Source organism: Acipenser ruthenus, chromosome 14 (assembly GCF_902713425.1).
Source record: "Acipenser ruthenus chromosome 14, fAciRut3.2 maternal haplotype, whole genome shotgun sequence".
In the NCBI taxonomy this organism is placed as follows: domain Eukaryota; kingdom Metazoa; phylum Chordata; class Actinopteri; order Acipenseriformes; family Acipenseridae; genus Acipenser; species Acipenser ruthenus.
Window position 1 is genome coordinate 13,096,020 of NC_081202.1, and position 13,118 is coordinate 13,109,137.

Sequence of the window (13,118 nt, forward strand, 5' to 3'; positions counted from 1 at the left end):
TAAAAGAAAAGAAATAGAATGCTCTCATTTATTGAATGAGCAAATATCAAGTGTCTGAAGCACACTAAGCACCCTGCTGCTAATCGTCATCATTTTAAAAAGATCAATAGTTTAGGGTAATCTTAGCTTCTCGTTTGCAGTTTACATAGTGACACACCTATAGAAGGCTGATTTTATTTGTAACATGACTTATCATTGATATTCAATGATCAAAGCTCAGCATTGTAAGATGTAAAGTGTAGTGTCGGATGATTGACTGTTTGGCCCAGGATCTCGTCTTCTGGACCGATAGGAGCCGCCCTCGTTTGAGGTGCGACCGCCGACGTCGGTCAGAGGTCACCAAGGCCGGGTGATGGAGGACCACCAACCCCCAGAAGGGAGACACAGTTCCAAAGGAGGCGGTGGGGAGGTGGAGGAAAGACTTGCAGAACAAGTAGTGGCAGGTGAGCCTGGACTATACAGGTTAAGAAACCAATAGGATTAACATAGCAAGTTGAGGCTCGCCCCTAGGACTACGGCAAGCCTCTATTAGAGCACATGCATCTTCTTATTTTTTGTCTGAAAAGTCAAGGCCAAACCGTCCATTTAAATTCCTATTACTCATATCTGCAAATAAATCCAATGTACTGAATACATTATAACTGTTGGCGAATTCTAACAATTTTTAGGTGGGAGGTGATGAGTCACATTCTGCAATGTTAAAACAGTTGTTGATTTCTACATTACTTTGCAATAAAGTGCCATTCCAAAAGAAAAAAAAACAAAACAAGGATGATAAAAACAAGGATCCCTCAACTTGACATGTTGGCCAGGTTTGCCGAAAAAGGGTCTCAGTTGGACAGTCTGTCAGGTTAATGTGGGAAGTGTGCCCTTGGTCGATAGGTTGAGGCAATCTTGTTGTTGTTGTGCCCATATCCATAAGAAAAGATACACTGCAGGCAGACCTACGTCTGTTGGTCATGATACCACAATATTGATCTTCCAAATGACCACATTTCAATTAAATTATCTTTATTTGTATCTCTGAGATTACAAAAACAATGCACAGTCTGAAAGGGGGCGTGTAAGACAAAATGTGGTCTCTAAATCACAAGACACATTCCAAATGATTGCACTTCATCACTAAAGCAGCTTCAGGCCAGTCCCATTCTGCTCATATTCAACATATTCTTATGAGGAAAGAAAGCTAATTCCATTGTAGTCTATTAATGTTTCATATTTGTTTTCAAAATAGACAAAAATATATCACATCATACTATTGTGTTAACGCTAGTTCTTAAGAGAGCAGGAGCAGATAAATATTGTGGCGAGCTGGGCTCGATGGATCCTTTATACATTTGTTGACTAAAACGTAGTTAAAGGATTTATTGAAATTAATTTACAGATGAGCACAATATATGTTACGCATATTTCCAAAAACCCAGTTGACCCAGCAACACCCTAGCCAACATAAACCAGTTTTATTGCCAATGTCATACATTTCATGCAAAAATAAGAGTCAAGAGATTAATATTTACCTGATACACTGTGGTCTTTGGGGTCCTTCTGCAGTTTGATTTTGGAATAAGGGAAGCTGTACTGAATAGGCTTGGCCTGAAGGAAACAGCATTTGTGTTATTTGGTTTATAGCACAATAAGTAATTTACACTGATAACCTTAACTTTAAAAAATTGCAAGAAATACATGTACATTCATTTGTATCGTCTTCTACAGATGGCTGAGGTGCTCGGAATTCATAGGATGTTTATTTTTCAAATGTAGTATTTAATAGAATGGTTACAGTTTGAGGCAAGCATATACCTATGGTGACAATACTTAAAATCTGGAAATGAGAATTCCTTTTCTAGATCAGAAACGTCTTTCAAGCCTTTCAACTTTTACAAGCATCAGGTGCTTTATCAATTCCATCTGAAAAAGTAATTTTAGGCAAAAACAAAAAAACAAAAAAACATATTAAACAAAACCAACCATACCTGCAAAGTCCAAAATCAATATACAGCAATCTAGGGGCATGTCAGCACAGCAATACTTTGGTTTTATTAGAGGTAAGCCAAAACATGGCCCAACCGCTTTATATGAATTAAGTATTTTTTTAAAAGCTAGCATATTGGCCTATTTAACATCCATAAAAAAGAAGCATATATCACAAGTGTTTTAATGAATATAAAATGCTATATTTTCAAAGCATTTACTGAATTAACATATATTTTGAGTAGAAAATCACCTGCTTCTGTTATAAAATATAATTCAAGGTCTCTTATGCACTCTCAAGTATCCTCATATAGTGGTTATAAGCTAATGAGACATTTTAAGCACCAAAGAGATTTCATCCAAAATATAACCTACTGGAAAACAATACAGTATTTAAAAAATGTCTATACCTTACTATCACCACGGTCAATTATCAAGCAGGCTATGACCAATGCTTACCCTGATCAGAAGTTATTTTTTTTAGTTTATTTGGCTAATCTGACATGTAAGATAAACTTTATTTGCCTTCAGTTTCCATTTCTTACTTCAAAAAGTGTTTGTGGTCTTGGAAGCTACTGCATTTTATAGACAAATTCAGCTGAACCTAATTAAACATATCACCAAGAACCTAACCTACAGTTGGTGCTGGGTTAATCTCCCTTCAAATTTGTCATTTCTTTATTTTCGATACTGACAAACTGTATTGCAAAAGGGTTTATTAAAGTTTGTAATGTATTTTATGGGCCGTCAATGTATGAGCACTATCAGAATTAGAGGGGAATTTGTCTATTCATTTTTATGTAAAGCCCAGTGAATCAACATTAACTCAATAATAAATCAATACATCCAGGCCTGCATGCCTCAAAGCACTAGCAAAATATTTTGTCTCAAAATATAACTACAACAAATACATCAATAGAAAAAAAATACTTTTTTTCACTGTTGATCAATTTGCAGAGACATATTCTGGGAATTCGTGCCAGTGGTCTCCTGGACTATTGCTGCGGGCTACCAACCTCAGCACCAGGCTTTAGCGACAGTGTATAGAGTGGAAGCAAAATCTCTTAATCCAAAGAAATTTCTTTCACAAGAACGAGGGCAAGAAAACATGAAAAAGAGCCAGCTGCCCATATATATATATATATATATATATATATATATATATATATATATATATATATATATATATATATATATATAAACATTCAAATTACAAATGATACTAATGTAATTATAATGCAAGTTTCAAGCCATCTGTTATTCATTATTCCATCTTTCAAAACAAAATATGAACTGAACCCTTTTATAAAATATACATTTACTTGGCTGCTGTTGTTTGTATTGTTTTAAAAAGAATAACTTATAAACATGTTATGGTTAAAACAAATCCATGATGTTCCTTGAAACATGACAGGTGTGTAACATTTGTGTAAGTAAACAAGGTGTGCTTACTTCTCCCTGCTGGTGTTGGCTTTGCTTGCTGTGTGACATTCTTTCAGGGAGTCTTCTATCCAAGGCATGTCCATTCTCTATCCGGGACTCTCGTGGCTTGTCAAACCAATCAGTCTCTTCCCGACGCAGGTGATATGCTTTGGAAATCAAGTTAAAGTCAGTTGTCCCTGCCCATCAATGAAATAGCTGAGAAGGGCAATCAGGACTGCACATGCGCTGAGCAACCCGCACATTATCATATAGCTTTATCATGCAAGGGAAATGTGATACACACTGGCAAAGTATAGAAAGCAGACACAAAAACAGAAAACAGAAACAATACCAGAAGAAACAGAATTCGACTTATGTGAGGGGATTTCTGTTAGAAAAGAATACACTGCATTTTAGAGGTTCTTGTCAATTAAAATTATTCTCTTAGCGTATTAAGGATTATTCTGGTGTGTAAAGCCATCTGTCTTACCACAAGGCTTTTAAAGCTTTAGCGGTGCTACAGTATATTCTATACTGTGTTGCAGTTATGGAAGAGAGGGGAGGAAGTCTTCCACAATGTGATGGAAGTCACATTTTTCAAAACTGGAACTGAATTATGTGATGTTAGTCCCATTCTCATATAGACTTAAGACTGAAGAAAACTGCACTGAACATTTGTACCAAATGAAAAAAAAAGTGAGACAAATATGACTTTTCTATCACCCACCCAGAAAAGAAACCTCATAAAATTATATTCTTTCTAAACAACATCATTGCTACAGCCAGCTTATGCTATAAGGAAATCAACGACAGATAGGAATCTGGGTGTATTGACATCTAGCAAGTACTTCACATATTAAAATTAATTTGTAGACAGTTTAAATTAGCCTGAATCTCACATGTAATGTCTGTTTACCAGTATCTGGAACCTCAATGTTAAGTACTGTAAATGGTGCAAAGATATACTTTTACAGCTTATTCTACCAAATCAATGTGTTGAAGGAATTGGTTTAAATTCTTTTCACTTTAAAAGGTTTTGTACACTTCAGTGTATTTCATGTACAGTGAAGCCTGTCTAAAACACTGCCTACAGTAATTTATACAGACAGCCCAGCTTTTGTAGTAATGACTAGCGATGACTTTATATTTAAACACAAGATCTCCAGTTTTCTGTGCATCAGCTCAAACATTATGACTTGATTTTATAAAGAATATTCACTGATGGTATGTACAGTCTATCTATGACAGATTATCGATTATTATTATTATTATTATTATTATTATTATTATTATTATTATTATTATTATTATTAATAATATAATAATAATAATAATAATAATAATAATAATAATAATAATAATAATAATAATAATAATAATAATAAATTATATAATAACAGGTGTTACACACAATGTCAGATCATGTTTTTGCTTCTTTGTTTGCAGCAATTTTTGGAGGTTCAAATTACATTCATATCATTTTTATATGAAAAGTATGCCCTGTGTTGTATGTTAAATCTTTTGATTTTTCAAAATTAAGCTTAACAAAATTACTGAAAAAATATACCGTAGTTATGCAGTGGAGGGTTGCATTCCAATGTATTCTCGGAGCTTTCAATTGTTTTATTGTTGGAGCCACATTCTACAAAGGAATTAAACTGCAGTCATAAAAAAGATAATTATTTAAAAATGTATATGAACAGTCAAAGAAACATGCTATCTAGAATTAAACCAAAATATTGGATTAAGTACTGTGTTCTTTTTCTAGACTGATTATCAAAACAGATTTACCAATTGATTTGTAATGTTAATTTAAAAAAGGGCTCACGATTTCCCATGTTATGCTAAAACACTAACTCAAAACTTGTGTTTGCATATGTTGTTTCTAAACTTTGAGCTGCTGATGTTTACAGAATGTAACTGGGTAGTGCATGCTGAAAATAAAAGTACAGCATTATCCACTTTCAAGCGTAATATAATGGGTTATCATTTTCAGTAGTAAGAAAGCTAAACTGTATTGATGGTAATGGACACAAGGTAATGTAAATACTACATTATGGTTGGTGTAAATATTTCAGTGTTTATTCTCTTGTTTTTAGTACTTCTTTCTTTCTAACAGTGTGCATTATAAATATATCCATTAGTGTGATTTCAAATGTACAGTACTCAACAACAGAACATACTTCAATCAAATGTAAATGTAATTAGTAATCATATAGGTTACAGTATGCAGTGTAATTTGAATACATAAACATTTACTCTAACTTTTAATCAATTTCTGATTCAGCTCTTAACTTTTAAAAGCTGGCATAACATACTTGTGTATTTTATTGACAGCACATATTGATCTACATAGAGATATATACATATCTTCTTATATTCATATTTCCATACATTGAACATACAAGCCTACAGGCTCCTGAATCCTAAACAAAAATAGTTAGGGTGTATATGAGGATGAATTGGATTGAACCAATGGATCAGAAGCATACCACTGAGATATGATTAGTTCAAACCATGAAACATATGGTAAATATAACTGTATGCTTAAATAATGATTTTTAAAAATTATGTTAATTCTCACCTTCTAAATCCCAGCTAGTGCCTCCTGCTGTGGTGCAAAATTAAATTTTAGAATCTAGGTACCAATACTTAAAATAATAAATAAAAAAGCAATACAAAAAAAGGTATTTCTTTTCATTTGAATTCAGTTAGTGCTTTCTGAAGTATAGCCTCGAACTTTTGAGGACCCTAACAAAGCTAGGACTTGAAATCAGGATTAATAGGTCACATCTCAAAGACCAGCCAGGTCCATATTATAACAGGTATGACAGAGAATAGTCTTATCAACAAAAGAATACAGATAGAACACATCACATCTGCAACTTGAGATTTGTGTAACAATATATATATAGCTGTTGGTTGGTGACAACTACACTATACTATATATTGACATGCATCAGGGCAAAAAACAAACTATACACTGAATACCATAACCCAGAACAAACTAAGCAATCAAAACCCTACCAGGATAAACCAGAGCATTTTTACAGAGAATCTACCTGGACTGCTTCAACATTTACTTTTAGAGGTAAAACTATAATAACCACTGATAGGGTGGTACAATCCAGGATGATTCCCCAGTGCTGTAAAAAGCTCTACCAAATTCAGCTGTTCATTATTGTGAGGTGGTATTGGATGATCAAATCAACTCCTAGTACCCTAACATACAGAATAACAGAAACACAAATTTAAAATAATGTTCCTAAGACAGTTTCATAAATATAAGCAGATGTACATGCTGCTTAAAAGGTGATTTAAGCAATAAAAAGTAGAAACGGGATAGCCACTGTTTACATTTCCACTGCTGTTGTGCAATGCATGTGTGTTTATATATATATATATATATATATATATATATATATATATATATATATATATGGCAAACCAACAAAAAGCAGTGAAAAGGCAAAAATGATATCAACCACCCACTTTTTCACATATTACACATTTAAACAAAATATCTGGAAACCACTACTCAAGAACTTTCATTATACACATGGTTGCTAAGCTGTTTTGATGTTATTGTATCAATTGCCATCTTTTATGACATTTTCTCCTGTGAAAATATCAACATGTGGCCATAAAATGCCAACTGCATTCATACAGCAGTCAGACACTCAACAACTAAATGCAGGAATATAGAGATGCTAGTTTTAATATTGTAAGTCATTAATATTGGTTTGTAATTAGCAGTCTAATTATTGTTTAACACTATCAAGAGCAGTATATATATATATATATATATATATATATATATATATATATATATATATATATATATATATATATATATATTATTGTAATTCTTGATCGTCTCAATTTCGAATATTTTACTGATTACATATATTGACACAAAAAGGGATGCACTTTCAAACACATTTGAGTGCTCATGTTTTACATGGGTTTTACACAAGTAAGAATACACAGTATAAAATGCTGGCCAGTTGTATATGTTGTTAGTTTTATATGTGGTTAACATGAGTTTTCCACTTACTGTATACATGGTAACCTTAACCCGAAGCCAACATCTTTGTGTGAAACCCATGTAAACATAGTCAACCTCACTGAAATTAGAACTTTTTAAAAAATATACCATGTGTCAATCTGTTGTAAATATTTGTGGTTAAATACAAAAATAGAAACAGAATTATAATTATTATGAACATGGTTTAAACATAATTTGGCTAAAAAGAAAGTGATGGCTTTGTCATTGTAGTTTTTGATATGGATGAAATTATGGGTGAGGTATTAGGGATTTATGTTAAGTGAGGGCCCGTAACTCAAGCCATGCAAAGCCAGTGAAGAAATGGTCCAATCTGACACGGCAGTTGCTGTTTTGCAGATACATTAGACGCATCACATCCAACATAATTGTATTTCTAATGCCTTGACTACATTATATATCAGTGATTACTAGAACCTATTGCATCTTTCTTGCCATTTTCCACAATTTTGTATTACAGAAAGAGTCTGGTTTACCTATTATTTAGGTGAACCTATTAAAAGTATGACATTAAATATTAAAAACACAAAGCAAGCCATGCACATTTTGTCAACAGACATGCTTTTTGCAATCATTTTCATTATCATACAAAGTCAAACACATGCAAATTACTACGGTTTTATTTTAATATACATACATATAAGTTATGTACACAATCATGCAGTTGTAGGGCTTTATTAAAATAAGACATGTGGAAAAGTACAGTAACATAAGGTTCTTTAGACTCATTTTGTAAGATCATTTATAAAGATGTTGTATATTGTTAAATGCAGTACCTTACTATGAATTGTATTCCTTATAACAAGGGATATGTTACACAAAAATGTCAATTTTATCATTGCATTTCACCAGCTAACATTCAGAGAGCATCTTTGTGTATGTAAGCATGCATACAGTCCTACATTATCCCATTAATTGCACTGAACTACTCATCAGCTTAAATTTAGTGTTTCCACAATTCCCAAGTACTTCACAGACAATTTGACCTTGCATACTATTACACTACTGATACAACTGGAGGGCAGGTCTATACAGTATATTATATAAATAAGGTGCACAATTATGGCTGCACCATTTTCTGAAATGAATGTGCCTCACACCATCCTGAGAAATTGTAGACAATCCAGCAAAAGCACATTCGTGACAATTTATGATTTTATTTGTTTCACCGTACAATTTGGTATATTTTCAAAGCATTTACTGCAGTCTTTAATTGACTCCTTTTTTTGAAACTTGATAATTTTACAAAACTAGAATGACAAAACTACCGGTGAGTAATATAATTAAACACTTAAACTGGAAACTTAGGCTCACTTTTAAATACCCATCAGTAAAGGAGCATGCCAGTTGGAAGAAATGCACATACTGTTTTATAGCTAACATACAAACAGCTTTGTAATTGTTTTTACATGCTGTTAAAGTATTCCCTCTTCTTTTTGTAGACGCAGAAACACATATAACCCTGATAAGTCATTTGGGGCTTTGGTTTAGAAGTGAGCATTTAGTTTGTCAAAGAGGCACTTCCCTTGTTTTGCAAAAAGTTGAACAACTTGCTTTTTTGACAGATGGGACATCATTGGACTAAAGGACTGATATATTTAATATGCACGGTACAATATGTACACATACATACCTATACATATGCAAAAAAACAAACAAATAGAAAAAGCTAATGATAACTTTACAGGCAGAATTGCATGCATTTGGAATACTAACAAAAACATGAAATAATATCAGTAAAAGATTTAAAGATTGGTATAGTGTTGTAGGGTATAGATACATAATGGCATACAGATCACACACAATCAAATGAACAAGAAACACACAATAACAAAAATAAATTGAAGGGACATCAGCATGCTATAGTGCAGTCAGAAAGCATTACAATAACAAAAGAATGAGTACACAAAGTGTACATGAACGGACAGAAACAAAAGCCTCCACACGCAAAGATCAACAGAATCAGACACATGCATAAAAATGTGAATCTGCATTATGGTAATGGGAGAACAGTCTGAGACCTAGTTTACCTTCGCTATCTGACATTGCATGCTGGAAGTCATCCATAATGAATGCTATATCCCGGTCATATCCACAGGTTCTTGATTCCTCTCTCATATGTTGCTGGACCTCAGGAAGGGAGTGGCTTGAGCCAAACTGCTCTCTTGTATCAGCAGAAATAGGTGGAAGTGGTCCAGCAGCAGCACGGGCCATGCCCATTGGTTGCCCAACTGGACTTAAAGGACTTTCTTCCTCTGAGTTTTGGGCTACAATTGGAATTCTCCCTCTGCTTTGGCTAATTGGTAGGCTCGTTGGTTTTGTTCTCACAGAAGGTGATGCATGAGTGTATGAGACATCTAAGGGCTCATTCTCTTGAGTTTTTAATCTCAGGGATGTGCTGGAGGAATCTCTTTTTATTGAAAGGTCAAGTCCATAGACAGATGAAGGTCTTGATGAAGGCCTTGACCTAGTGCCACTGGGATATGGTTTATCAAGGTCATCATGCAGTGATGATCGCATGTTTGGGACCAGATTTAAAGCATTTCCAAGGGAGTGTGCAAGGTTTGCACCGAGTGTAGACCCAAGGTACTTCTGCTGATCTGAGATGTTTTTTCTCAGTCCAAATGTAATATCATCTTGTAGTAATTTAGCTCTAGAGGAAATATCACGAACCGAGGATGTGCTAGAGGCCAGGTAATTACTATAATCTGGCTCTATGTCTCTGCTTTCCTGAATAGGAGAAAACTTGGTGACTTTAGGGTCCATTAAAGGCTTTTTTTGTTTGGTCTGTTTTTGGTACAGCACAGATGATGGAAGCTGTTTGGCAGCTTGCTTTTCAAGAGTCAGTCTACTGATGCTGTACTTTTCAGTTTTAGGGAAGTGTCTGTAACTGCTATCACTTTGATAATAGTGGGGCAGCCCAGACATGTGATCCAAACCTTCTGTGCCTCTACGGAACTCCTGTTTTATCTGCTGCTTTAGCACTTTTAATTCATATGGGTCTTCCATCGGATCCTCATCAGCCTTTCCATAAGTATGCATCCTTGAAGAAGTCTGTAATGGTCCAAGGAAATCTGTTACTTCTGGAGTCCTTCGTAGCTCACCAGTGCGAAGCAGTCGATCCGTTTTTGTGAGATCCTTGTCAGGAATGTTAAATGTAGAAGACAGAGATGTAGAACCTTTGGTGAGTTCACCAATGTCATCAATTAGAACATAATTCCTAGGAGTATGTTGCTCAATTTCTGCATAGAAGGAATCTGCCGATATGTTTGATATGGGACTGCTTACCATACTACTTCTCTCATCCAAGCCTATTCTCAGGTCCAGATTGTTATACTTACTGCCCATATGGGGAACTGCATATGTGGTTTCAGTGGAAGAAGGTACAATCATAAGGGGCTGGTTGCGTATTACCTCATAATTGGTAGTTATCTTTGGTTCCAGATCAGCTAGTGTGGTCTGCCTGGGCTTTTGCATTAACAGCATCTGTGATGGATGTTGATAGTTCGGCTGTTGGGACTGAGGGAGTGGTGCTTGTGGGTAGGATATTGTAGGTACAGATGAGTAACTGGGTTGAGTTTGGTAGGGTGAAATCTGCTGGTGGTACAGTGATTGTTGCTGGTAATGAGTTTGCTGGGGATACTGAGAAGGGGCTTGTGTTGGTAGCGAAGGGGGGGCATATTGATACTGGGTGTAAGGACTTGTGTGTTCTGCATACTCGGATTCAGGTTGGGTTTGTGGTGGCATAAACTGATCAAATTCTGATTGTGGTGCCGTTCTTGGTCTTTCTAAGCCATGCTGACTATCTACCCTAGTCCCCCTAATGTTGCTTATTTCACTGTCTGACATGTAATCCCGTTCCTCTGCAACACCCTGCAGATAAGCCCGCTCCCTCTTCTCTCTTTCTTTAAGCAAGGCATCCTTTCTTCTATTAATTCCCATTTCAAGGTATCTCAGCTTTGCGTCAATTTCTTTTTCTTCTTCGTCAAGCTCTGCTTGTTTTTTCCGAAGCTTAGACGACTCTCGCTCCACAAGATCTAGCTCTCTGTCAATGTCCTGAAGGATCTTAGCTCTGGCCATGGTGTTTGTCCTGCAGATTCTTCTACGGGAAACTGACCCTACAGTGGTATAACCTGACTGGTTTTCAGCTGTATCTTCTTCAGGAGGGGGATTCGGAAGAGTCCTTTTAACCTTTTTTTGTGTTCCGGATGGTGTTCCACTTTGACTACCTTTGGTCTAAAAAGAGAAAGAGGTTTTACAGTAATGGCCATGACCATTATATCTAGTATAACTGGATTTAATAATCATAAAATGTAATATCTATTACTGACTTAACATATGTGACCATAGTATCTGGAAATTTGAGAAAGCACGTAACTGGCCGCAGGACAAGTGGTATTACCCAAAGTGATACTTTGTCTGAATATCAGAATACTTCACATATGTAGTCACTGGATTAGATCTGGACTGTGAGCCGGAGGAGGGTTTTTTTTTTTACTGCTCCCGGACACAAAATTATTAGTGTGCTTTAGTGTAGTGGAATTTATATCTGCTACTGTTTCATATTAACTAAACAGACCCCAGCGCTATATTTACTATATTACATTTTCTAAAACATATTTCAAGAGAAGTCTCTGTATTGAAAATGAACTTAGTTGAGTGAATGGGGCATTGTCTTCAAAAATATATCTATTTTTTTTTCTGCAAAGTATCTCCTCTTACTTTTTATGCCAGAACAGTTAGATTGACCACTATACGTATGCCCCTGGCACTTTAAGTTTAATACAAGTTAACATCATTTCTGAATCATATGGGGTAGCTTAAACCCTCACGCAAAGTAGCAGATTACAAGGCAAAAAAACATCTTAGCATCTCTTAAGTCAACATAAATATGTTCAGCATAGTAATTCTGCAAGTGGTATGTAACAGCTGCAGACAGGATCATTTATTTCACATTAAGTTTCTATAGATTTTCTGGAAGTCAATATTTTGCTTCAAACTCATTTGGGTCTTTCTAATGCAACTCATGTATGCGAACAGCTCACTATAGGACTGGAGCAATCATGCAGAAAACTGATTTCTACATCACTAGAGGGGTGCCTGCATTAAGGATGCCACTCACATAAGCTCTATTTAATGTTTTTTTTTTTTTTATTATTATTATTGCAATGTCTGTTAGAACAAGGGGGATGTGATGAAACAGATCTCGGAAACCCAAAATTTCAGAGCCAGAGGATATACATGGTCACAAGAGAGTTTAATAAGACATCAAATCATTGAAATTACTGAATAGTGAATATAACATGACTACATTAACTAACTATCTGTAACAATGTTTGCTATTTTAGCTTTCAAAAAGGAACCGCATTTTCATTTTGTGAGATGTGGCACTGAAGGTGTGATATTTAACTTAAAATACATAGAATGACACCTCGCCGTTTGGATCGAATGAAACCTCTGATTTTAATACTTTTGACAACCAACATTACATAAAACCATTAAGAAAATGCCAGTGCTTGTTTCTTCTATAAATATGTTACTATATTCTAGGCAGACTTTCTGGAACTTGTTTCAGTTAGAAAGCATTCCGGTTTCATCCATTTTCATAGAGTGCATTTATAAAACATCACCAGATGCTGAGATATGAGGCTGTGCTTGC

At 35.0% G+C, this 13,118-nt stretch overlaps 1 protein-coding gene across 16 annotated transcripts in view; it reads right to left on the minus strand.

Moving 5' to 3' along the window:
• The window catches only part of LOC117419698 (protein piccolo-like), a 109,155-nt gene that overhangs the window by 42,622 nt on the left and 53,415 nt on the right, over window positions 1-13,118 (minus strand). For 11 of the 16 annotated variants that reach the window (XM_058985874.1, XM_058985867.1, XM_058985875.1 and 8 more), the window contains exons 7-11: window positions 9,490-11,695; window positions 5,978-6,004; window positions 4,961-5,035; window positions 3,424-3,560; window positions 1,518-1,593 (exon numbers count right to left, since the gene is read on the minus strand). In XM_058985874.1, coding sequence (XP_058841857.1) covers window positions 1,518-1,593; window positions 3,424-3,560; window positions 4,961-5,035; window positions 5,978-6,004; window positions 9,490-11,695 — 2,521 coding nt within the window. Of the gene's footprint in view, window positions 1-1,517; window positions 1,594-3,423; window positions 3,561-4,960; window positions 5,052-5,977; window positions 6,005-9,489; window positions 11,696-13,118 lie in introns of those variants that run through there. The other 5 variants (XM_058985881.1, XM_058985880.1, XM_058985871.1 and 2 more) reach the window with 3 other exon arrangements.